Source organism: Myiozetetes cayanensis, unplaced genomic scaffold (assembly GCF_022539395.1).
Source record: "Myiozetetes cayanensis isolate MyiCay16 unplaced genomic scaffold, myiCay2020 scf1, whole genome shotgun sequence".
Taxonomy (NCBI): domain Eukaryota; kingdom Metazoa; phylum Chordata; class Aves; order Passeriformes; family Tyrannidae; genus Myiozetetes; species Myiozetetes cayanensis.
The window spans coordinates 96,055,532-96,082,595 of NW_026086604.1; the positions used below are offsets into that span (position 1 = coordinate 96,055,532).

General features: G+C 37.8%; 1 protein-coding gene across 28 annotated transcripts in view; it reads left to right on the forward strand.

Annotated features, from left to right (window-relative positions):
* PDE1C (phosphodiesterase 1C) overlaps nucleotides 1-27,064 on the forward strand; it is a 255,121-nt gene that overhangs the window by 125,021 nt on the left and 103,036 nt on the right. For 26 of the 28 annotated variants that reach the window (XR_007630066.1, XR_007630065.1, XM_050325235.1 and 23 more), the window contains 5 exons: nucleotides 15,033-15,146; nucleotides 16,005-16,187; nucleotides 18,403-18,469; nucleotides 22,522-22,638; nucleotides 24,529-24,669. Coding sequence is in view for 26 of the 28 variants with exons in the window: in XM_050325086.1 (XP_050181043.1) it covers nucleotides 15,033-15,146; nucleotides 16,005-16,187; nucleotides 18,403-18,469; nucleotides 22,522-22,638; nucleotides 24,529-24,669 (622 nt within the window). In the remaining 2 variants the exon portion in view is untranslated. The remainder of the gene's footprint in view (nucleotides 1-15,032; nucleotides 15,147-16,004; nucleotides 16,188-18,402; nucleotides 18,470-22,521; nucleotides 22,639-24,528; nucleotides 24,670-27,064) is intronic. The other 2 variants (XM_050325122.1, XM_050325217.1) reach the window with 2 other exon arrangements.

A 27,064-nucleotide genomic window follows, 5' to 3' on the forward strand; every position in this document is an offset into this window, starting at 1 on the left:
AGCTGAAATTAATCCGGGCCTGTTCTGAAAACGCTAAAAGCTTTGCTTTTGCAGTTTTACTTCCCCCTTCTCCCTCCCCCTTCTTCCCTGGCTCCCAGCAGCCCAGAGGGAATAAGGTCTGTGGAGAAGCAGAAATGAGTAATTTCTCTCAGCAAAGGAAATACGCCTCTCATTCCTCCCAGACTTCTGTCTGGCATGATTTATTTTCTCTATCAGCGGGCTTCAGCTGAACTTGAGTCTGTGGTTTCCAACTGCTGCAGGTATCTAGAAGGATTCAGCACAGTATGTTCAGCTCTAGTATGTCAGTGATTTAAAAGTGATTAGGAAGGAGGCTGAAGTGAAAATTATTAAATTTCCTTTGTTTTTTATAAACAGGGAAAATTGCAGATCCAAACCCTGCTTTTGGTTGCAGCCTTTATCTAGTAAATGTCCCTCAAAACAGTATTTCCTATTTTGCACATGGGGGAGATTTAAGTGAAGTGCTTTTCATGCCAACTTTCATGCTCCCAGGGGAGAGTTCTTCCTCAGTCTCTGTGGACCCAGCTAGCTGGGGGATCAGGACAAGGAGTAATCGAGGGAGGTGACACAGGTCTAAACAGCTGCTGATCCCACCATGGGTGGAATGGCAATCTTGTGTCCTTGGGAATGGCAATCTTGTGTCCTTGGCCCCAGAGATTCCAAGAGGTCTCAGCTCCAGATGTTTTCAGGGAAAAAGAAGTCTAGGCAGATAGTGAAACTGGCATAAAAACCCTACTAGCCCTTCTCTGCTCTATTTCACTCTTTAGTGGTGTGTGAGTGTGAGTGAGGGGTCTTGTGAAGAGTCAATTGACTGTGAGGAAAAGAGATTTGGGCAGGGTAGTGTTTTATGCACCGGCAGCCAATAAGTTTCAACAGTATGAGCTAGAGGAGAACTAGCTGATAAATGTGAGATTTTGATAATTCTGGTGACTGTCAGAGATACTTGAAGTAGTTGATTTCTTTCTGACATTTACATGGTGTTATGCACTAGCCATACCTCTTCTCCACCAGCATTACCTGGGAATCTAAATTATGAGAGAAGCTCAAGAAGGAAATCTTGAAGTTTCAAGCAGAGTGCCAAACCTGCCATCTTTTTATTAACCTGATCAATGATCCAGGTGTTTTACTAGCAGCTGCTCTGGGAGAACAGGCCACATTATATAGCTGTCTCTGTGAAAACAATGGGCACTGTAGATCCCAGTGGAGAAATTGCATTAGTTCTGCACATAATTATATAAAGGAGAGATTTTTTATCTCCAGTCAGTGGCTTACAAACTTACTAGTGTACTCACGCACACTAGTTACACCCTTTGTAATCAGTTCCTGTGTATTTTCATAATTAATTCTTACTTATTGCTGAGGATCTTGTTAGGTTTGTTTGTTCTGAATTCCCTTCAAGAAGGATCATTCACAGAATGTGACTTTGAAGGGCAGGAAGATATTTCCAAATGTCCAAAACTCAGAGCCTGCTTTTGCTGTCTGGATGCTTTTTCAAAGCTTTATATACAGGCCTGTACCCTCTACACTGTCACGGTTGATCGTGTTATCCGCTAAGTTACCTGTCTACAGACTTGTCCATGGATTAGACCATCAACTGACTGAAGTTACAGGTATTGGAGGAGTTTCAACTCTCAGTAATTGACCAGCTTTATTCTATACAGCTCATAAAATTCAAGACAAGGAACCCTCAGGTTACTAATACCAGTATTTTGTATCTTATTGCAGTCAATTTTGCGTAATGAATCTTTTTCAAAATAGAGTCGTAGTATCAAATGCAGTCAGTGTTCAGTATCACAGTGGAGGGAATTTGTTCCTCTGAGAGACATTTAACTTGTCATCAGTGATAATGGCTTTTATGTTACAACTGTCTTGTCACTGGATTACAGCCACATACATCCTGCTATTTACTTGACATGAAATCTATATCCAGTTTATGTCTAGTAATTCTTAGGGAAGCATGGGTTACTAGAGTACATAATTAAGAGTTAGGTATTACAACTTGTGTAAGTAACTTAAGAGTTTCTGGTGCTGTCACAGGTTAGATTATCACTCAAAATCTGCTTAGGGACCTTTTTAAACCTTAGGTTTTTTTAACCTAACCACAAAAAAGAAACATAAACCTCAAACATACCAAGAAATTAATAATGTCACGAGACAGCTAATTCCTTAGTAATAATCATAAATTCTGGTCTCTCTGCAGCTGAGGGGCTGAGGACCTGGATCCCCATTTTGTATTTCTAAGATGATTAAAAATCACCTTTGTACTGCATTTTCCTTTCATGCTCACTGCTTAAGGAAGTGCAGAGGTTTATTTTAAAATACAGGAACTTCATTGTTTTTTTCTAAAAAGAAAGAGGTCAAAAGATTTATTTTGAGGTTTATTTTTAATCCTGGGACCTGCTCCTTGACCAAGGGCAGTCATTTGCCTACCTTCCTCTCTGTGGAAGACTGACTCACCAGCGCCGTCTCATTGATATCAGTGGCTGCCTCTTGTTTCCATGCTGATGCAACATCCTTGTTCAGGATCAGCAGGGACCAAACAGTCTTGGAAGGTGGAAGGATTTGTTCATCAGCCAAGGGAATTGCAAAAGGAAGCAGCTGGGGGCTAGATAGTTGTAAGTCTGCTCTACCATATGATCAAAAGTACAAAGTGATTGGCTTGACGTATATCTTAATGCAGTGTGTATGAACAAGATTTTTTTCCAACTGTACCTAATTTTCCTTAGTTTTTAAATGAATTGCTAATCTTTGTCCAACACTGCAAAACTGAATGGGAAATATGAAAACAGGTATCTCTCTAAGGGAGATATTTCTGTGGAATTTAGAGAAAGAAAAATAAATGTTAGTTAAATCTGTGCTTACACTTGCCTTAATCTGGTGTTTTCAGTGGTGCCCTTCTGTTCTCTGATGGAATACACAGTGTTTCATGTTGTAGATAACTCCAGCTCAGAGCTGCTGGGACGTGTTGGTTTTAATAAAATGCATCTAAGCCTTAGAGCCATTTAACATCTGGAAAGCAAGTTGTTGAAAACATAAAGTGCATCTAATCCTGTGAGCTGCTCAGAGACTAGAAGAGGAGCTTTTTCTATGTGGAGTGCTTTAAAGATGTGAGCTGCTGAGACATTTAGCCTGGTGTGCTATTCCAGTTGTCGGGGTCATCTACCAGGTGCTGGATGAAAATGATTATAGCACTGTCTATCATGTTCTTCATTTAACATATGTATAACTAATAAATATTTAGAGGCAGAGAATGAAAATTACTATAAGAATAAATAAGCATTCTATTTAAGAATGCATAAATAGGAAATGCAAGAATATATGAATATATACAATGAAAATTTTCCCTGCTTGTATATTATTTTCCTGGTTAATGAAAAGGGCTTTGATGCTCTCAGGCATATATTGGTAGTATGTGGATTCAAACCCATTAGTTGACCAGTATGATATTTTTTATTCTTACTCTATCAAAGAGCTGCAAATTGAAAGCTCTTTGAGTTGGCGTTATTAAGCAGCAGTATGTCACTTCCAGACCCTCCAACCAGACTTACAGATATTCATCATGTCAGAAATCAGACATGTAGGTAAACACAATATAAAACAGTATCTTCAGTTCATCCTTCACGTTGATGAGCCCATTTTCTTTCTCAAGATTTTTCAATTCACTATTTTATTAATCATGAGAGCCAACAAAATTGCACAATATGTTTTTTGACAACTTTCCTAACCTGTTTTCAATGCTATTGACTCTAGACAAGCTTTCTGTTTGCATCCTTTCAACTTGCCTGGACTTTCAATTATTCTAGCCCACAATGCCAAGGATGTCTAGACAGATAATGAAGAGGAGCACTGGTAGTAGTGACTTCTCAGTCCTATTTTAACTACAGAAACTGCTCCATAGGATTAAACTCTTTCTCAGTTGCTTACAGAGGGAGGATTAAAATAATAAGATTCACTATTCAGAAGGCTCTGTAGAGTCAATAAGTTAGGTAAGAGGAAAATATCTCATAGAGATGAGTGAAGTGGCATGTGCTCCATCAAATGCAGCAGGCTTAACTTATTTAGGGCCCACTGGATACTTGCAAATACCTCCCCTTTCCCACTCTAATTCCATCTTCTACTTTTGAGTGAAAGTTTTTCATTACTTCTATGGAACCTTGATGTTAGTCCCTTTTTTTTTTATGCTGGCTGTGGTGTTGATGGGATTAGAAAGTACCTTACTGGTTGTTTCATTATACTGTCCTAATAATATTTTAATAATGTGCTCTATTAAATCTAGTTATTATCAAAATCTTGCTGTAGTTACTAATTTAATCAAAACTGTTAGGAATTCATGTTCTTGTTTGTCCAAACAGTCTTTGACAATTCATCAGAAAGTCGATAATGACTGTTCACTCCATTATAACAGAACCTTTATTCATTTTTAAAAGCCAAAATCAGTTGGTGTGAGAATGGTTTTTGAAATGTGATGGGTGATAATGGAGTTTTTTAGAATGGGAGACTAGAAGAGTTGTTTTGCCATTGATTTGCTAGGTGATCTCAGCAAGCTGCTTTTTTTCTGGAAAGTATCTCTAAAAATAGTGCTGTCAGATCTATGGGTCTAGATCTGAGTCCTATGACAAGTGGCTTAGGCCACTGGAGTTGTTTAATCTAGCGAAAAGGAGGTTCAGGGGAGACCTTATCACTCTCTACAATTATGTGAAAGGAAGTCGTAGTGATGTGGGGGTCAGTCTCTTCTCCAAAGTAACAAGGAATAACACAAGAGCTATTTAAAAAATGTGTAGATATGGCACTTAGGAACATAATTAATGGTGGACGTGGGAATGCCAGGTTAATGTTTGGATTCAATGATCTTAGAGACCTTTTCCAACCTTAAAAGAATATATGATTCTATTTGCCTGCTCCTTAACTTTGTCAGTGGTGAGAAGATTCTAAAACTGAGAGTGTCTTAAGCTTACTAAAAGGAAATGCCTTATGAGTTTGGAGGTTGTGTGAAGGTTTGTGTGCTGTACAGAACTAGCTTGAGTCATGTCAGTGAGCAACAAAGTACATAGCAAGGTGTAAAGAGCTGATGGAACCTCTCTGGACAGGTGCAGTTTTGCAGGTACAATTAAACTTGAAATTTCCTGTGTCTTTATAAAATAAAGTGACCCCTTATTAATTAGAATTGTAGTTAAAGCTTTTTTATCCAAATTGAAATATATAGTGACTTCAGCATTAGTTGTTACTTGTATTTAAGAGATGATTGTTTATGCTATCATAAGGAAAATCAAGAAGCCATAAGCTTGATGGCATCAGAAAAGAAAAAGATGGTCCATTTATGCCAATAATGAAAACACCCACAGTTCTATTAAGGGGGATTAAAAACATGCAGAAGAAATAAAAACTCCTGGTGAATGGAGTTAAAAGGCAACTTCCTTCACCTGTACTTCATTCTCTAATAGCACAGATGGATGCATTTGTTTTCCAGAGAGTTCACAGGTTGGTAGAGATTGACAGGGACTTCTGGAGACCATCTATTTCAAATCCCTGTTCAAGGAGGGCCATCTAGAGTAGGGTCCTCAGGTCTATGTCCATAAGTCTTTTGAGTGTCTTCAAGGATGGAAATTTTTTAAATAAATTTCACAAATACCAGTAAAATGACAGCATGAAAGTAATGAGAAGTACTTGTGTTAGCTGTGAAACATCTTGTTACAGTAAAAGATAATGCCACATCACAGATTTATTATGGCAGTCCCTCTGTTGCTGCAAAATCAGGGCGTTCAGAAACAGAAATTTCTATAATACTGTTTGTCATGGGTTCAGGTGGCTGGGTTTTTTGGTAGTAGGGAGGCCATAGAGGTGGTTTCAGTTAGAAGCTGCTAGAAGTTTCACTGTCCTATGAAACAGCCAATGATAGCCAGCTCTAGGTGGGATTTTCTGCTGCTGGCCAAGGCTGAGCCAATGACTGCACTTCTCTGATAACATATTTAGGAATAGAGGAAGAAAAGGCTGTTGCACAGAAGAAAGCTGCTGTATACTGGAAGAACAGAAAGAATTAGTTAGACTTTTGGCCTTGTTTTGGCTAAATTTCTTAATCCTTTCCTTAGCCTCTTTCATCTGAATATCTGCAAATATAAATAGGTTTTATGACGATACTCCTATCTTATCCTGATTTCAGCTTGGTCTTAGACAAAAATGTCCTTAGTTCTTCAGTTAATCTTACCATACACTATGAATTTGAAATGCAGTGAATGATTAGATGAGAAAAAAACCCCAGAGACAATCTTCTTTTAGTGTATGGCATATTAGCCACTCACAGGTCACTTTAATTATTTCTACTCATATTGTACATGTCCTAAGTGTAAACATAAATTGCCAATTTCCAGATTGCTATTCTGACCTATTGCTTCTTCTGACAGGGACACAGGGAAATCTTAAACACTTCAGGAGAAAAATGTAAAGGTAAAACAAGACCCTTCAGGCGTACTCATAGGCACCTGTACTTATGATTAGCATGAAAGAACAAAACCCAAGATCTTACAATAATAATGTGACCTGGGAAATATGTAAACTAGTATTCAAATAAACCCAAGATCACAGATTACAGCCATAAACCATTTAGAATTAGGTATGTCAGAGAGGTGTGTGTGCACTGCTTCAGTTTTGAAAACCAGTAGTTTGGTAGTATGGTCAGATTAATGAATAAGGCCTGACTTGATGAAAACTAGTCAATTCCCATTTCATCCAGGGGTTTCCTCTTTCATGCAGACAGTCAGTCTGGTCTTATATCCTAACTCTCCATATTTAAAATTAGTTTAGTGACCTCATCATAGTATAGAAATAAAAAATCCTCCAATGTTTGTTGAAGATGCTTATATCTAATCATGCTGAAGGCTATTTAAGAGTTTGTATAAAAAATTTTGTGTAAACCATGCATTTTGATACTTCTAGGTATTATAGAAGGTAGTACCTCTAGATATCACACAGCAGAAGCTGTGTAATCAGTTTCTGGTCAAGGCAAAACACCTCATAGATTTTAGTAGTTGCCATCCTAAACTGTTACTCATGGCTAGCTTTTTCAAACTTATGCCATGTCCATGAATAACTTCAGTGCTGCAAAAATTTCAGGCTCAGATGTGTTTAACTCTGTTCCTTCTTTCCCCCTTGGACAGAAATAAACTCAGTTATAAATTTCTTTTTTTTATGATGCACTTAGGTGAAAAAATATTTTTTGTCTGCCAAACCTAATGTGTGGATTTTCTTGAAATCATTTTCTCTTGTGCTCTGGAAAAGAAAATTATTTCATTGTTAGATCAAGTTGAGAATTACTGCCAGTTCCTACAAATGCTACCAGACACCGAGTCTAGAGTGTTGTGTGATTGAACCTTGGCTCCACCAGAAACAAGAATGCTCACTCCCATCACTGGATCAGCTTCTGCCGTTTTTATATAAACTGATTTCTGACGTTGTAGGCCACCTCAAACAGTAAATGAAAACTCACAATTCGTAGTCTGTTTACTCAAAACTAGACTGAAAGCAACCCTGTTTTACCACCTCTTGGCCTAAAACCAACTCTTATTCTGAACTGTCATTAGTGATGACGGGCAGATTTATTATTTCCCACAGATCTCATTTAACAACATTAGTAACCAAAGAACTTCAAGTGCTTTCTTGGTCTAAAGAATAATGAGCATATAGTTAATAAAAATCCTTTTCACCATATTGTTTTCATTGAGTATTTATACAGACATGTCAGGCTTAGGAAAAAAAAAATGTTACGTTTTATAACCGTAGTCTTGTGCTCATTCACATTAAGCAATCAAGAGTGTCTCAAATGGACCACACATTGGCTGTTACATTGTCTTGTTTTAAAAAAACTCTAGCTTTCACTAGATTATTGTGATTATTTTTAAACATTGTTATTAGGCTTTGGATAGGGTATTTGAATATTTATTCTGTTGAATAAGACATGTACTTATAATAAGACTAGCTAAGACATGCACTTATCCCATACAATAGTTGCCATGAAGTTTTGGTTGTTACTAATGCCTTATTAAGACCGCTTGGCTGACTGTTACTTTGCATCTATAGGATGCTTTTCTTTGGATCCAGAAAAATAATTAATGCTAGGCTAAAATGTACAAAGATAAAGTCTTCCAACAGTTTATTTTGCAACTGAAGACTATAGTGCTCAGCCAAAGGTGTGGTTAATTAGGGTGGGCCATAAACAGTATCTTGGAAGAGAGTGGAGATGAGATGTTTTGCTCCATTCTATATTTTGACCTGGAGTTTATATGCTTAGTTGTGTTATTGTAGTGGAGCTGAACTGGTCTGACCAGTCCAAAAATTCCTTTGTGGTAAGCCTGTACAGAAATTTGATCTGATTCTAGGATTGGATGTTATGAGGTCGGGAGCAGACATATCTCAAAATAATCACTGTTTTAGCCCCGTTCCCATTGTTTGAAACTTGAGGAACTGTGTGAATTTATGGAGATATTTACTTGGAAGAGAGGAACAGAGTAGAAGGGCAGCAGTCCCCAAGTTAACATTGCTTTGAGTCTGTGGCATCCTGTTCAAGTCTGTACCCTTTTCAGAGTACCTAGATCTGCAATTATGCATATGTGCGTGCCTATTATAAAATTGCCCTATACCCAAAGGCCCATTCTTATAAGGGAAGATGGTGAATTATTGCTTTAAGTTCTGAGTAATATGTAGTGATTAAATGACCTAATAAGAAATGCTAATTTTGTATGAAGCAGAAATTTTTATTCTCTCCATCATGACTACACATGCATTATAATTTAAATAGAGTTCTTAGAGGAAAGAATTATTTGCTTGTATTGTGGGAAATGGAAAATTCCATCTATTGATCTTTTTTACAACTTTTAGTAAGGTATATTGCCATTTAAAAAAAATTATTTTAAATATTAAACATAGTAATTACACTTTGGATTGTATTTTAAGCCTAATATGATGGAATATTTTTCCCTAAAGAGTGTCAAATTGCCATTATACCTTTTCTAAATAGGTTATTGAATTCTAGGAGACATATATGCCTGAATAAAGTTATGAGCTGTTTATAGTATGGATATACTGCTACAAAGTATTCCTTAGAAATGAGTTTTAAAACTGTGTGATATGTAGTTAATATGCTTTTTACTCTATCTATGTTCCCGAGTAGTGTATCTGAGAATTCCTTTTAACAAAAAAGCTGCTTTATTTGGTTGTGTGAGAAGTTGAGAAGTAAGACAGGTTAAATGTCATAAAAATTAAAAGATAAACTTAGACTTTCCAACCAAATTGTCCAAGTGCTAAGGATTCAGCTGTTCTCAGGGGTTTAAAGATTTATAGTACATTCTAATACCTTCGAAAGTTAAGTCACTTAAATCAAAGGTTTCATAGTGTTAGTCAGACACTTTCTAAAAATATTCTTGTCTTTGTAGGCTACTACAATGCCCTTCCACAGAAGTATCTAAGTACTTTCTAGCAGTTTCTTAAATTATATCATTAACATTTTTTAAAGTTGCAGTAATAGTTATACCATAATAATAATGACCTCTGTTCAATTTTATGTAATGCAAAAGCAACAATGCATCAACATAGTTAGCAGTGGTTAAATTTGAGACAGGAATAATGTGGAGGGTTTACATGGGATTTAAAGCAATTATTAACCTGATCAAATGTGCGCAACCAAGTTGCTTACTAGGAGAGTTTCATGACAAGTAGGTTCTAACCTGGCAGGCTAGGAAAATGTTTTTTTTCCCCTGAATCTTTTACTCTGGAAGTATGACAGAGAAAATAAAGGATATTTTTCAGTTTACTACTTGAATTCTCTTTTACTTTGCTCTTGTCTTTTCTGTTAATGGAAAAGAGAAATCTTTTCCTCAGTCAGTGATAATGAAAGACATCTTGAAATAGAAGTTTTCCTCAACCTAAACAAAATGGGTCTTTTCCAGCTCAGAGACATTAGTAACAGAAAAGAAAATTTATGTCCCCTGGAAAAAAAAAATTATTACAGAGAAGACTAATTATTAGTTGTGCATGTGTTGCTGCTTTAACTTGTAGGCTTTGTCACTAGGGAGGCTGGAGACAGATTACAACTGAACAAGTGTAGTGTTAGGAATCATGCTGGGAAGATGCAGTGATAAACACCTCATGTTCGGGAGTACAACAAGAACCCAATACCCACTCTTAGTGGCACAGTACAAAAGAGAACATAACTTCTTGAAACCTGTGAAGAAAATTGGGTAAAAGTGTCAACAGGTATAGATATGTAAAGAATAGATAACACAACCAGATTGGGAAGCTTTTATCCCCTTTTGCTAGCATCATTCCTGAGTCAATTGATTGCAGCAGGTTACTGCTTATGACTTTCCAGTAGTAAACAGCTATGGTCCCTAGCTTCTCATACAGTTTCCCTGTATCCCTCCCTCCCAGGCAGCCTGTCCTTGCTTCTACCTTCTGTAAGCTTCTTTTATTCCTCTGAGTTTGCTCAGCTGTTCCTTATCCATCCATGGACATGTCCTGACATTTTTACCCCATATCGTCCTTGTTGGAATGCATTGCTCCTGAGCTTGGAGGAGGTGTTCCTTGAATATTAGCCAGTATGCTTGGGCGGCTCTGCCCTCCAGGGGTCTATCCCACTAGACTCTACCAAGTAGATCCCTGAAGAGGCTAAAGTCTGCTTTCTTGAAGTCCAGGGCAGTGAGTTTACTGCATATGGTTTTATTATATTATACATCTATTATGTATTTATAGATGTTTTATTTCAGGTACCTATTTTTAAAGTTGTAAATTAAAAGGTGTTAGATTTGTGTCTGATGTGTTAGGTTTTTTTATGAAATGCAACAGTGATTTGAAAAGGCTTGATTCTGGAAGACTTCATTTGCTGTCTTTGGATCTCATTGTCAACAAATTCAGTGACTGTACTGTGATTATACAGCCTTTCTTTCTCTCCCACATCTGAAATTTATCCTTGTTCAGCTCTCAAATTTATTCAGTTGAAGGAGTCCTCTCACCTCTTCTTAGCTGTCTGAAACCACAGTGATCACTTACGCTCATCTTCTGGCTTATTTCTGTCATTAGTGGAGGAAGGAAGGCACATCAAAGAGGCAGTGCACCCTTTCAGAGGAAGTAAATGACAGGTGGTTCATTGTAGCTATCTATCTCCAGTGACTTCCATGAGCATGTGTGCCTATTTTCCATAAAAGGTTAGTGCTGGGTGAATTGGTTGACTTGAATAAAAAACAAAAACCACCACAGCCAAGACTTTTTACTGCTTATATTTTCTGATTTAGTTCCCAAAGTTCAGACCCTAAGAATGAGGGAGGTGTTTGCACATGGAAGGAGAGCACACCATTTAGAGCTTTCAGTAGCAGGAGACGGAGACAAGGGTAATTCAAAGGATGTGGTGCTGAGGAAGTGCCTCGGTTGTTATTTTATTGAAAATCTTTCAGTAAGCCAAAATTTGCCAATGTTTTAGGCACAGGACTTCCTTTCATTTAATAGGCATGAAAGAATTTTTAACTGTGAAGTGAAAATACAAAATATGTATTCACTTACCGTCGACAAATGTAGTCAAAATTTTATTTGACTCAAGGTGAGTTGAAACAAGTTGTTCACCATCATGCCAAGGCCATTGAACATGTCATTGCATTTTCACATCTCTAAACAATACAAAAAATAATTGATTACTTCAAATTTTTAATTTTTTATTCAATGGAAGAAGGATATTTCAGGAAACATGAATAAGACAAAACAATTACTTGGTGAAATTATATGTAGCTTTTTCCAGTGTAGCAAGGACCGTGTATTTGCTCTTTGTAAACACACGTTTTTGATTCCTCCTAATGTTGTGACTTGCATTTTTTTGTATACAATAGTAGTGACAGAAGATAACTATTCAACCTAATAGAAATGCATTGAGTCATAGGCTACGAGTTACTCTATCTTCAGTTGCATTTTGAGGATTCGTGCTTGAGCTGGCTTTCTAGGTTCTGTCTTTTCCTTGGTGGTTCACACATGCCATGTATGCAGAGCCTTAGATTAAGATGTAGCAGACTGTGGAATGAATAATACATGCTAACTGTTGTGAAAAGAGATGGTGAGCTTTCTGGATTACTTTCTGTGTATGCTGTACCCTTCCCAAAAATCCCCTATTTGAATGGATTTCAAAGGATTTGCTAGGCAAACTGTGGAGGCACCTGTTCACCCAGCTGACGGAAACGTCTGCACATGTGCACTATACTGCATAATCTCATGCTGTCTGCTCTGGATACTTTAGGACAATGTATTTTCTTTGCTGTGTCTTTACACCACAACAAGTGGACAAGTACTGCTGCGGGGTATCTGACAGGCCTTAATATGTGTTCATTGCTTAGCTGGTCTGCACATGCTATCTAACTCTCATATGACTTAAGAATATCAAATTTATTGAGTTTGTGCATTGTAGTGAGATAACAGATGCACACATATTTCTCTGTAGCAATTCTTTGATAGAAATATAGTTCCTTGCACAGTGAACATTTATTTCTCAAACTGGCTAAAGAGTTTACTACCAGTAATTATGGTGGTTTTCCAGAGAAGGGTGAGGAACGTATTATAGGTCAGAAGGTAAGGTTTTGCCTTTCAGTTCAATAGATATTGTCTTTCCAGCCTTTAGAAGCAACTCCTGGTCTTTTTGTGTGTGTATAGTGAATCTGGCTTTTATACAGTTAGGTCTGATTATATTTCTGATTATTATTTTGTAAATTTCTAAAGCTTGTGGTTGATTTTATTTATTTATTTTCATTTTTTTAAAAAAAGCTATTTGAGCTGGCTATCAAAGGAATGTTATCACAAATGAGTCCAACTGTTAAGTCCAGCACTGCAAAGCCCTCACTAAAACCACATTCCTAACTGAATTTCATTGAACTTGAGAATTATTTTCGCCACCTTGAAACAGAATTTTTCAGTTAATAAACTTGCCTGAATGCTCTTCAGTCCATTTAGGACTATTTTAAAAAATAAAGATACATGAAATACTATGTAGCTGTGTGTCAGCAGCACCACTGTTAGCAGGAGTGGCATTTATGTGAACTAGCCAGAGAAACAAATGACCTTTTTAATGATCTTTTTTTCTCCATAGGTTCACTGTTTATGTTAGGAAAAAATGGGAGGAAGGAAACCAAGCTTGAAAGAGCTGTTTGTGCAGTACACACAGGCAAACTTCAACTCTTCCATGAAATACATCCCCATGGAGACTTGATTTCTTTTGAAAGCACTGATACCACAGGGGCATTATAATGGCAAGGAAATACAGATACTCCATTTTCAGAACTTCATGCATATGTCTAACGTAGGAGATTGGACTCCTACTACAGTTAATAAAGTGAAAGCAGACACTTATATTGGGCTCTAGTTCTGAATTGCTATGTGGAAAAGGGTATTTTACTCCACAGAATATAGAAGAAGATGAGGAAGACTAGTCTCCTAATTAGAGGACAAATTATAGGTGACATGACTACTCCTCTACATTTTTGCATATTGAACAAGACAAATTAACAGCTTATGATTTCTGCTACACTGTTAAATATATATTTGAATGTTTATTTAGCTTCTGTTTAACCAGGAAGAGGACATTCACAAAAATTTTTTAACTTCTCAAGTCTTTATCCCATTCTCCTTTTAATGGAATAATTTTCTTCTTCTAATTATAAGCATGCAAATTGGATTGTTTGAAAATATTTAGATTGCTCCTTGCTTTAACTTTTATTCTCGTCTTTCTTTCTATTTTTTTTCTAATTTAGTAGAGTGAAAAAGAGGAAAAGAGAAAAAAAAATTGCATAAATATATTCATTGTCTTTGACAGATGAGACTTTTTTGCACAAATTTTTGTTTTCAAAAAGTCTTTTCCCCCTTGCAACAATAATAATAATCTGATAAAACTTCCATGAGTTTTGTTTAGTATATATGGGATAGTCTAAGGGTGAGCTCTTGATCTAATGAAAACCATAGCATTTCCTAACCTTGTATAGTATTTCTATGGTAATGTTTCTGAATATACTCTAATACAATCTTGCATATGCATACATCAATAATTATGAATGGCTATTGTTTATTAACAGATGCTATTCAAAAAGTTACTTCTGTCTTTTAGCTGGGTTGAATTTGTCCTCTCAGCTCCTGTATTAAATTCCACATGATTTCTATTTTAAATTATTGTAGTGTGAGTAGAGGACATCCAACTGGTGAAGGGAGGTGATTGTCCTGTTCTGCTCTGCACTGGTGAGGCCTCACCTTGGGTACTGTGTGCAGTTTTGGGCACCACAGTATAAAAAAGACATTAAACTATTAGTGAGCATCCAAAGGGGGCTACAAGGATGGTGAAAGATCTGGAGGTGAAGCCTTATGACGAGTGGCCAAGGTCACTTGGTTTGTTCAGCCTTGAGAAGAGGAGACTGAGAGAAGACCTCATTGAGTTATTCACGGTCCTCATGAGGGAAAGCGGAGAGAGAAGTAATCTCTTCACCCTTGTGGCCAGTGACACCACTCAAGGAAATGGCATGAAGCTGAGCTAGGGAAGGTTTAGGTTAGTTACTAGGAAAGGGTTTTTCACCCAGAGGGTGCTGGAGCATTGAAACAGGCTCCCTGGGGAAGTGGTCACAGCATCAAGCATGCCAGAGTTCAAGAAGCATTTGGACAATGCTCTTAGGCACATGGAGTGATTCTTGGGGTGGCCTGCATAGGGCCAGGAGTTGGACTTGATGATACTGATAAGTCTCTTCCAACTCAGCATATTCTATGATTCTATGACTGTATGATAACTCACAGACTTATTTGAGCTTAAATACAATGTACTGTTTGCCTGGCCTCATTGTAACTGATCTTTAAAAAGTGATTTTTGTTGATTTCTTGCATGTGGTTTCGAGAAACTTATAAACTTCAAAAATTTCCACCTGTCAAGCATGTATGCTAGGTCTCATGCTGGGAACTAATACTCACTGTCAAACCTGTTTCTCTTTATACTAATCAGATTTTTGTTTTGTTTTTTTTAGATTGCGGTCTTTGGTAAAGCAATTAGAGAGAGGGGAAGCTTCAGTTGTAGACTTAAAGAAGAATTTGGAATATGCTGCGACTGTTCTTGAGTCAGTATACATTGACGAAACTAGGTGAGTTAACTCCAGACATCAGCACTCTTATATCTAGTACCAATGACACAAAATTTTAATTTACACGTCAATCGGGAAATTTGAGCCAAGATTTATTACTGGCAGAAAATATGTTTTTAATCATTAGAATATTGTATTCTGTGTAGAGTAGATCTTCAATCCTTGGTTTAAAAGCTTTTTTAAATTTTGTGGGGCAGGGAAGGAGATAAAAAGAAATCATAAGTGTAATATACATTTTCATGGAGAAATGTTTTCATAATAATTGTGTCCCACTTCTTCTGAAAGTTTCTAAATTCCTACTCATTTATTCCTTGTGAATAATGTTAAATCTTTTTGCTTGTATCATATCTTTGAAATTAAAAAAAAGTTTACTCCAGGTCATAATAGAGGTAGACTGGTAAGACATTGCAGAAGAGTTCCTCTTTCTGTTATATGCCATTTATCCAGTGGCAAGTGCACTTGTGGAGTCGCCACAGATGATCAGAATAGGAAAGGAGAGGACTGTATGTTACTAACTCAAAAGTTAGAAGTGACCATAAATTATCTCTGAAGGGTAGAAAGTTCAGAAACATTGATGTGCTGAAGATGTGAAGTCAGTGAATGATTATGTGACTGTGATTCAAAAGGCTGATACTTCTAGTTTGTCAGCCTAGTAGTAAATTTTACAAAATGAAATTAAAGTATACAAGATAATAAACAAACTGTTGAAGACTTATATGATTGTGTTTGATTAGGAATGATAAACCAAAGACTTTTAACAGCTGCTTTAATTAGAATATGTGTGAGGGGTTTTTTTGTTAATAATGTTGTAGTGATCTCTAAGGGAATCTGCTCACCCATTGTTCCTCACCCTTCTAGGCGTTTACTGGACACAGAAGATGAACTCAGTGATATACGGTCTGACTCTGTGCCCTCAGAGGTCCGTGACTGGTTGGCTTCTACCTTCACACGGCAAATGGGGATGATGCTCAAAAAGACAGAGGAAAAACCCCGGTTCAGGAGTATTGTCCATGCAGTGCAAGCTGGGATATTTGTAGAAAGGTAAGGTAGGATGTAATTACTTTGTTCTAATAACTGCCCAGGTACAACAGATTGCACAATTACAGGAGGTGGAGGAGAATACCTTAGGGCAGAAGACCTCAGAGAAAGAGTAGGTTACTCCATTCAATGAAGAACACTTTAATATGCTTCTAATGATGTTCCTACACAGATCTGGATAACACCTTAAAATCTGGGATTAAGTAACAGATTGCAATCTGAAACAGTTCTGTTTCATCTGTTCTTAGTATAGTACAGATGTAATAGCACAGCTGATATAATTTTGACAAAGAATATACATTTCTGCATAGTTCTAGGTCAGGAGAGACAGCATTTAATATTCAGTCAGGCCAGACCAAACTTTCCCTTGCCTCTGTTTACTTCTATGGTCCAGTATTTCTCATGAAGAATTACTAAGAAACAAAACACAATCCTTTATCATAGTATTACTAGAAAGAACTATAGATCAAGATTGATGTGAATATTTTAGAGTTCAGGGGGGATTTAAAGAAAGCCATTGAATCCTCTTAGCCTTCCCTGTTGCGATTAACATCAGAATCTGTTGCCAGAACCGATTTTATTTTCTGAACACTTATTTAAAACATTTAATCATTTCAATTTGGACTCACTTCCAATCTTAATTTTTCTTATCAAGTAACACTCTTTGCTGACTCTCTTCATTCAAGCTAAAAGGAGGGCTGGCACATGTGAAACTGTCAACAGTCTTTAGATGGCCTGAAAGACAGTAGCTCCCGGGTCCCTGGGAGAATTTTGTAACAGCAAAATTCAAGTTCGGAATGGAGGAGCAGAGCACCTTTCACTGTTCATCAGAATTGCAGTGACAGCCTAACAGCCCTCTGTGCAGGAGGTTGGGTGTATCAGATAGCAGACCACAAGCCACACAGATACACAGAAGCCTCCTTCGGCATGATTATAGCCAATATTTTTGTCTGTGCACCAGTTACTGTACATGCGTTAAGAGTGGTAGCAAATTGTGACAAGCATAAACTTGTCATTTCTCCTTGGAACAGGTTTGTCCTAGGTTTGACAGGCTATTTGTGAATTAACCCTCACTCTTAATGGGGGACTTGCTCAACAAGGAAGTAAATGAACTGCTGCAGAGTAGGCTGTAGAAGGCTGTTTTGCAGCTGATCTGAATCACTGTGGCCCAAAGGAGATATAATATAGCATCAGAGGAGGGTTGTGGCTCTCCTGAGGTAAGGGAAAGGGACTCTGAATTGTCTTAAGAGAAGGCTGTGAAGCTTCTGACTGGAGCGAGGAAGGGGATAAGAAATTTTGTAATTTGAGGAATGGGTGAATATAATTCTTCAAAGGAGATGCCTTTTCTCAGATCTGAGTACAGAACATGACAGAAAAAATGTAAGTGAAGGAAGACTTGCACAGGATCATTTCAGATGGGAGAAGAGAGCTTTCCATCATCTCCTTTTAGTCCTATGATTCTTAAGGGCAAAAAAGGATGACCTGTGAAAAGGCATTTTAGCTATGACAGTGCTTCTGCATTCACTAAGCCTGTTAAACACAGTGTGCCCTGAAAACAAGTTTAAAATCTAGTACATACTTTATAATATTTTTTAAAATATGCTTTATAATCAAGTATAAAATCTACTACATACATGCTTTTAGTATGGTTACAGGTGCTGATTTTCACTTTGTTCTTTCTCTCCCACTCCCTGAAACACACACATAGGGCGAACACCCAAAACATTTTATACTAATCTTGAAAACATACAGACAAAAATAACAGCTGTGCCAAACTGGAGTTGATTCATTGCATACCAATGATTTCTGAGGTACATTCAGAATTAGCGTGCATGTGGGCCAGCAAGGACTAAGGGAACTGAAAGATCAGTACAGCCATGTGCAGTGGAAAATTGGGAACATCTTGTTATTTGAGTGTAGCCTTTCCCTCTGATGAAGACCTGGTATTGGCAAATTCTTTGTCATGTCCTGCTGGGTAGCCAAACTATGAGATAATGGGGAGTGTATAGGCTCAAATTAGACTATACAATAAGAATAGTGTAGAGAATATTGTGCAAGTTAGGAACAAGATGGAAGAAAAAAACCCAACAAATTGCTGTTGGAGTTTCCTGGACTAAATAAAGTCTCCTGTAATGGCCTGTTGTTTTATGATTTTTGTTGATTGCTTTATTTTGTTTAATTCTATTTATGTGTTGCCTTATCTATTTTATCTTGGTAGAATGTACAGACGGACTTCAAATATGGTTGGCTTGAGCTACCCACCAGCTGTAATTGGAGTGCTAAAGGTAATCCCAATAAAAAGGTATTGAAGGGGAGTCTATACAAAGCATCAACATAATACTGCAATATTCGACTTGATAAGGGAGTCTTAGTACTTGGCCTTTCCTTCTCTCTGACATGAGTTTAGTTCACATACATTAATCATTTAAGAGACCCAAGGGAATATCCTTTCAATAAAGGAAAGAACAGAGTTCAAGGCTGTGGCAGTTTTCAGGTTGTGAAGGTTACAACTCTGTTCCAAATTACAGTGATTAAACCAAGGACTTGGGAATCAATCACAACATCCCACAGGGAAGAAAGAAAATAAAGATGGAGAGAGGTGGAGAAGGAAAAGGATCAGTTGCTGTGAGAGAAGGGATTTCTCACATTGTTCAGCTTCAGGTCTTCAAGGTGACAATCAGTTTATGAATACTGACCCTTCTATGAGTTTTGAGGTTTCAGAGGAAAAATGATAAGTCATAATTAGTCTGAAAAAACTCCAAAGGTTCAATCCATGGGACAATCACAAAATTCTTTACTTAGGCAGGAATTATCAAGACTACAAACAGATGTTAGGAGCCAGCTGCCTATACAGCTTTTGCAGTTTTGGTAGTGGATGTGGTTGAAATAGGAGTTACTTATTTTGAAGAAGGCAAAAAGGGTCTCCACGGAATTTGGGTCCCCAATGCTGCCAGAGTTCAAGAAGTATTTGGACAATGCTGTCAGGCACATGGAGTGACTCTTGGGGATGTCCTGTGCAAGCTAAGAGTTAGACTCAATGATTCTTGTGGGTGCCTTCCAACTCAGTATATTCTGTGATTCTGTGGAGTCTTCTGTCTTACCTCTTTCATCTTAAATTTCTCAGTCCCATCTCCTCCATTGAAAATGTTGTATTTTGTTGCTTGCTTTGGTCTGGTAAGGTCTAGTAAATAAACCTTACAACTACCTGAGTGCTTAGTGTGCTCTGTAAAATGACCTGATGATTTAAGCATGCAAAAGGTTGTAGGACTGTACCACACACATCTCTTCAGCTGTTCTGGATTGCCATAATCAACATTCCCCTCAGAGTCATGTTAATAAATACAAGGACTGAGATGGCATGAAGTCAAAACAAGCTTATTTTTGAACTGCATGCTCTCATTTTTGCTGCTGTGGCCAACAGGACATCTGCATCAAGTAATACAAACCTGTGGAATCACAGCTTTGTGGCAACTAACTGAGGTTAGTTTTAGTAAAACAATGAAATACTGCTCGTTGACTTATAAAACAAGTCTTCAAGGTTAAGAAGAGACAGAAAGCCAGGAAACTGAGCATTTAAAAAGAATTAGTGTTTTTCTTCATCTCTAGGTTCCCCAAATCAGTGGATCAGTGGCTGAGTAATCAGGACACAGGGCTGAGTAGTAATGTGTCTTGGATCTATTTTCTGTTATACCATAGTTGTCATATGTGGCATAAGAGCAGCTTATGACAATTCCACTGAGGGTACAGTGTCAGTGATCTAGCATGTATAGAACAGAAAGTTTTGCTTGCTTTTCCTGCTCTCCTTAGGGAGAAGAAAAAGTTTTTCTCCTCAGTCACAAGTCATCTGTGAAGGTCTACCTCCCTTTAGATCTCTCCCCAATATAGGGGTCACTTCTGTGTTAAAAATTTTTTAAGGTCCTAAAATCCACTAAGTTTCAAAGTGTAACTGGTGTTGCTCCAAGCCTCTAGGCCATCTGTGACATTTTCATGCTTCTGGTAAAAAGGTTTCTCTCCCCCAGTGATTCGGAGTAAAATGCTTCTGTCATTGTCCATAGCAAAACTTTTCTTGATTTAACAAGAGCAAGGATTTCTCCCTCAGTAAAATCTAAATAGCTCTCCTGTGAAACTTATCATCTATGTGATTAACTATTATTTAATGAAGAAGAACAGTTCGGATGTACTAGTCTGCAATTTCACAATTTGATAAATTTTATCTGCTGCATTAACTACAGGGAAAATACAATAAAGGAACAAAGCCCTTTTAGCACGTTGACATATTATTTTTGATGTCTTATGACCCAGAAGCAAATTGCTATATCTATGCAAGCTTTAAATGAATTTGCTTCAATGACTGAAATAAGTGATTAAAAAATAAAAATACCAAACAAGAAAAAAAGAAAAAAAAAAAGAAAAAAAAAAAGGAAAACACTTTAAATTGTACTTGGGCATTATTTTTCTCTCTAATTTCTATTTCTCATTTTCTAAGCTTGTTCAAGGGCTTTTTGGTGGAACTTTTTACTCTCTTGGTTGTTCTTACTCTCCAATGCCTAATGAAAGTGTAATTTATGATTGCTTTTCTCTGACTTGGGCCACAAATCATCTTTGGAGAAGCTTGACACTGTATTCAATCTCTCAGCTCTGCACAGCTTCTAATATCAACTGCTCGGCAAGCAAGTAATTTACTGGGATAGGTGAAAGAAGAGCTGAATATTGAGCATCCTTGATGTTCACTCACTAATTAGCCTCTCTGTGGACTGCAGTGCCACAACAGGTATACTCAACTCTGTGTAATCAGCACTATGCAAGTAGGAAGGATCGCCTCATGCTGGGAAGAGATGGTAACAAAATATATTGGTCTCATTCAGAACAGAAGCAGTCCAGTAGCTATACTGATGTATAGTGAACCAACCACAAAGTGGTTAAAATGTCTTTTGCATTTGACTTGAAGCATTTGACCCTTGTGCCAGATGCAGCTGCATGGTTGGTCTGTATATCATTCTACTAGCTATAACTCTCATCTGCATCTTTCCTCTTTGTTGTTGGGAGGAGAGAAAGTTTCATGAAGTTTCAGGAACATCCAATTCAGAGATCAAGGAGCTTCATCTTGCTAGATAATGAGTGCTGTCAGCTTCCACGGCCTTCCCTAAAAGTTGAGATTTGAACTCAATCTTCTGCAAGAAGGTTTATACTGTATGCATTAGCTTTATGAGCTGGGAAGTGAACTTTCTCCCCTCAATCTCTTGATATTAATGCTGAACACCCTGCAGCATCAATATGTCATTTACAGCTAATTGGAACTTTCCCGATAGTAATTAGGTATTTACTCTTCTATTATAAAGGTTGGGTTTTTATATAATTGTTAGCACATAATGTAATATTACTGGGATTTTCTTCTGCCCTGTAGTTTTTTTAAAAGCTCCACTGGACTCACCTTTTAAAGAAATAAGGAAAATTAGGATCATGCTCTTTGGGCAAGTTAAGATGCAATAATCACAAATCAGGATTAATATTAAAATCCAAAGCAACTAAGTTGCTCTTTGGGTCTAGCAAGATAGTCCTTAGTTATCATCTTGGGTGATTAAACAGTAAGTGAAAAAATAAGAGTTCAGGTGCCTGTATTTTTTTTTTTACTGCAAAAAAACATATAACCTTATTCTGTTTTGAGCATTAGTGAGGCATTGGAGTGCTTTGCTCACAAGATAGAGTTATAAGAACTCAACAGGGACGGCAAAATCCAGAGGCTTCAATATTATTAAAGAAAAAAAATCTTCATTATTCCTCTGTTCTTCAAAATTATTTTTCTTTTTTATAGACATAGCTTGTGGGTAGAGGACAGAGTGTGGTAAAATCAACCCCCATAGGCCATCTCAATGTTTCAGGTACTAAAGCACACCATAATTTTTATCTATTAGGATTCATCCTTTGGTGATTAAATTCTAGTGTAGAGAATTGCCATGTTTAGAAGAAGCAAACAGCATACATGTTCTTAATGGAAGCCTCCTAACCGCAAGTCATACAATACTGATGAGTATACTGATACTATGAGTATCCTGATGATTCTGCATTGATTAAGTGGAATTGCAACCGGACTTGTCTATCTCGCATTGGCCTTTTTAGCCATCAGCACGCTTGTAGCAAGCGTGGGTAGAGCCCTTCTCAAATCTTCATTTGCGAAGCCTAGCCATGATGATGAAGTGGAATTGAAGAATTTATTAAAAAAGAAAATATATGATGACATCTCTAATTCTCAGTTTGTAGATTGTGAGAGAAAGTGAGAGAAATTGAACTGTCATGGTAAAAGGGATGACCATATTGTCTTTTCTACCCACTCTTACAGAATGTTGACATGTGGTCCTTTGATGTATTTGCACTAAACGATGCCAGTGGCGATCATGCACTGAAATTCATTTTCTATGAACTTCTCACACGCTATGATCTGATCAACCGTTTCAAGGTCAGTAGTTAGAAGATGGTTATCTTCTTCCATCCTAGATTTTGTTCAACTTCTTTCTCATCCTGCTTTGTTCCATTCAAAATGCAATTTTAGTGATCTTTGAAGATTTTATGAACACTGCACTTTCCTCAATAAGCAAGACCAGATGTGATTTAAGTAGTACTTTCAATTGCAATGGAAAACCATGAAGTAGATGGGTTTCCAAACAGGTTTCCACATCAAATACATAGGAAGTACTGCATATGAACCTCTCAGAATGATGGTGTCATTTTCCTGAGCTTCATAGGACCCTCAAGTATGCAGGCACAAAAAGAGAATAAGAGAACATGAATGCAAATTCAAATTAATTACAATTAGTTAGGCCAGAAAATGATTCTGCTCCCTCCTCCACTCTCATGAGACTCCACCTGGAGTACTGCATCCAGGTCTAGAGTTCTCAGAACAGGAAAGACATGGACCTGTTGGAATCACTCCAGAGGAGGGCTGGAAAAATGATCAGAGGGCTGGAGCACCTTTCCTGCGAGGAAAGGCTGTGAGAGTTGGGGTTGTTCCTTTGGAGAAGAGAAGGTTCTGATGAATGTTCATTCCAGCCTTCTAGTACTTGAAAGGACCTATAAGAAAGATGGGGAATAACTTTTTATCAGGGTTTGTTGCAACAGGACAAGGGGTAATGATTTTAAACTAAGAGAGGTAGATTTAGACTAGATGTAAGGAAGATTTTTTTTTATGGTGAAAGTAGTGAAACACTGGAGCAGGTTACCCAGAGACATGGTAGATGCCCCATCCCTGGAAGCATTCAAGGTCAGATTGGACTCTGAGAAACCTGATCTAGTTGAAGATGTCTCTCTGCTCATTGCAGGGGCGAGACCTTTAAAAGTCCCTTTCAACCCTAACTATTCTATAATTTTGTAATCGTTACAGAGGTTTGCAGATACAAATGTTATGTATCTTTTGCTCCAACTTTGAACAGGCTTAAATTTGAACAGCAGAAACATCGCCATCTAGATCTTGACCATTCCCCTCATGCAGATTCTCTGCTGTCCCTTCCTCTTTTGACATTTTCAGTTCCCATGGATCCCCACTCACTTTGGCTGGAAAATGTTTACAGATCACTGGGTCCTGTACTTCTTCAGGAACTGCCCATGTCTGATGAGACATCTTTAAAGAAGGTGTCTGGTCAGAGCTGCATTCTCTGCTTATTTGTACCCAATAGGACAACAGCAGTGCTCCTCTATGGAAACAGTGAAACTGGAGAACCCATGTTGCCCATGTTGCTGGTTGCATACATTACAGCTGACAGCACCTGCATAGTCTCCTCTGTAGAAATCCCCTCAGTCGCATTTCTTTGAGTGTCTGAAGTTAATCTTGGAGTCAGAGAAACATGGCAGTCCCATAGGATGGACAGGCTGGATTTTGCTGTGAAAACCTGGAGGTCTGATAAATGTTTCTCAGACTTGCTATATGATGTATTTCATTAGAAAATCCTGAATGTGAATAGTAAAGCAGAATATTCTGCTGGGTTGTGAAGGCAATAGACAGTTGCTTGTAGCCTGTTTAGAAATATTTCTCCAGGGACAATCAATAAAGTGGTCACTGCTACTTTTCATAATCTATGTGTCTTCCAGACAACATTTCATAGTATACTTATTTCTGTGTGTTTATGTGTGGGAATGATTCACCCATAATGTAATTATGGATGGAAAAACCAGTCTGAAGGAGTAACCTGAATTCACTCTCTCTCAAGTGCCTGTTTCAGATATTTTAGTGTTCTGTTTATTTGTCAAGTAAAAACTGCTCTTTGGAAACCTCTTATAAAAATACTCCCCTCTGAATGCTAGCCATTAAAGCTGTTTTGGTTTTTTTTCTTTAATTCTGTGATGCTTTACTTAGATTCCCATTTCTTCCCTGGTGTCCTTTGTGGAAGCTCTGGAGGTTGGCTACAGCAAACACAAAAATCCTTATCACAACCTAATGCATGCTGCAGATGTGACACAGACAGTCCATTACCTCCTTTTCAAGACAGGCATAGTGGTAAGTAAAGGACTTGGCATCCTGAATGTATAGTTAGATTACAACAGTTTTTGCCTAATAATGAGATTGTGATTATCCACATTTGCATTGTAGACAAACTTCATTTGATATGTCTGAGCTAATGCAAGTAGCGACTTTGGATTATTTAGACATAGAAGGTAGGTGCAGTTGTCAATAACTCTTTTAACAGTGATCTAAAGGGGATGAATGAAAAAGCTAAGCCCGGTTTTTCACTCTACCACAGATCTCCTGTGTGAATCTGCCAACACAAATTTGTTGGTATTCATTTCACCTAATATGAAAGATTGTATTGTCTAAGCTGTCTTCTTAACTTAAGCGATGGAGGCAGTACATCCAAAGGATAATTCATTCCAATTATCTGAGCATAAGGGCCATAATCTGGAACTGCTGATCCCCATCCACTTCTTTACAGCAAAACCATCTTGAACTGGTTTACATAGAAGCCTACAAATGGCTGATATCTGACAGTGTCAGGAATGGATAGAGGGCTTAAAAAAATATACAATATTGTTCCCACAGCGGTTTTCAAGACAAACAACAGAAATACACTTGAAGATGGACTAGAGAAATTGAAGGTGGATAGATTCCAGAGTGATGATCAACCATTGCAGTTTAGATTTAGCTGGAGGCCCATAAAATTTCTGTCCCACACAGCTCAAAATGTACAGGATACATATGTATCTCATTCTCCTCTTTCTCCAGGTTATTGCTGCAGACACAAAGAGGAATGAAATTACTTCTAGTCTGATCCTGTGGGGCAGATCTGTTCCACATATTAATTGCTTGACTTTTTCCAAGCATCCTTTTTGCCCTCGCCTTTGCATTCTCAGAAGCATAGAGGCAAAGGTGGTAGTGAAAAGGAGGTTTGTCTGCTCAGTGTTTTGCAGTTATCTCTTGTTACAACATGGCCATTCAGTGACTGCTGTGTTTGTGGCTGGTACTTGAATACATGTAATTCTTGTCTGTTGTGCTTCCTTTCACTGAGGTCATTTCACTAACTTGTGCAGTTCCAGAGGAAAGGAGTCATTGTAGTTCAGAGCAGACAGGTGAACCCAAATCACCACACACTGAGGCTCTTACTGAAGCTCAGGGCTTCTCGAACACTCCCCAGTTGTTACAAACTCTAATTGGGAACTGTTGAAAAAAAGGATGACGGAAAATCATGGTTCTGTGTGACTCAGCCTAACCAAATTCCAACATTCTTTCTCATAGCATGACTACCTTAGATGGGCTATACAAAATTACCATAAGAATTCTCTGTGACCATCACTTGTGGAGATGTTTATATCTCCCACTGCATGTTGATGATGCCTTTATCTGTGCAGTTCAGTAAGACACCTGAAGACATGCTGCCACCAGCGTGTACTGTGTGATAGAGCATAGGACAGAGAGGTGCAAGCTAACACGGTGTAGTGGGGCTCTTGGTGTGTCTTTTAGGCCAATTTCAACAACTGTTTAGTTGTTCATGCTTGGGAGCAACCTTTTGTGCGTATGGTCTGCCTCTCTGCAGTTCCTTAATTGCCACACAGCTGTTGCTTGCAATTCTGAAGCCAGACCTGGATGCTCTTCCCTGAGGAGTCGTATGCTCCAGTGCTTCCTGTAAATGCCCCGAGTCTCCTGTGTTGCATGTAGGCTGTACCTGTGAATTGCAGTCACACTTCAGTGAGAGCAGTAAACACTGTTGTTTGTCAGAGGCAGATTTGGAAGGAGTCAGGCCCTATCTGTCTCAAGAGCTGACTCAGACTGCCTGATTCTGATGGAAGTTGTGTCAATTGCTTCTGATTGTGCCTGAAATAAAAATGATTTAGGTCAGATTTTGCAGCTAATGCAAGTGCTTACTCAGAACCTCCCATGAGATCCTAAACTGGTCACTGTTGTTTTTAGGACCGTTAGTTAATGAAAATGCACTGCAGGGTGTAGTCAGTAAGAAGAGGTGCAATGTGTACATTGAATTAAAAGGCAGCTCATACGTGAATGTCGGTCAAAACACTTTTAGATTGACAGTGGGTAGTTACAGAACTGTTTGGCAATCTCTGTGGTAAAAGTTTTCCCTAAATGCAATACATTTAAGCATTTCATGCAAATATTTATGGTATCTAAAGCCTTCGCCTCCGATGCACTTGATGTTAACAACGCTCCATATGCGTTACTCCTTGTGTGTCTGGAAAACCAGACAATGAAATGATTGATTGACCAAGAGATAAATTATTAAGCCCACGTGAGTTATTTATAAATCTAAGGGAAAAGTGATTTAAGCATTGAAGAGTAAGGCTTTGACTAGGAAATTAGGAAAAAACCCCTAAACTTTAGGGCTTTCTCAAACATTTCTAAGAATGATAAATAAATAACAAAATGTACATCTTTTGAGGTTATC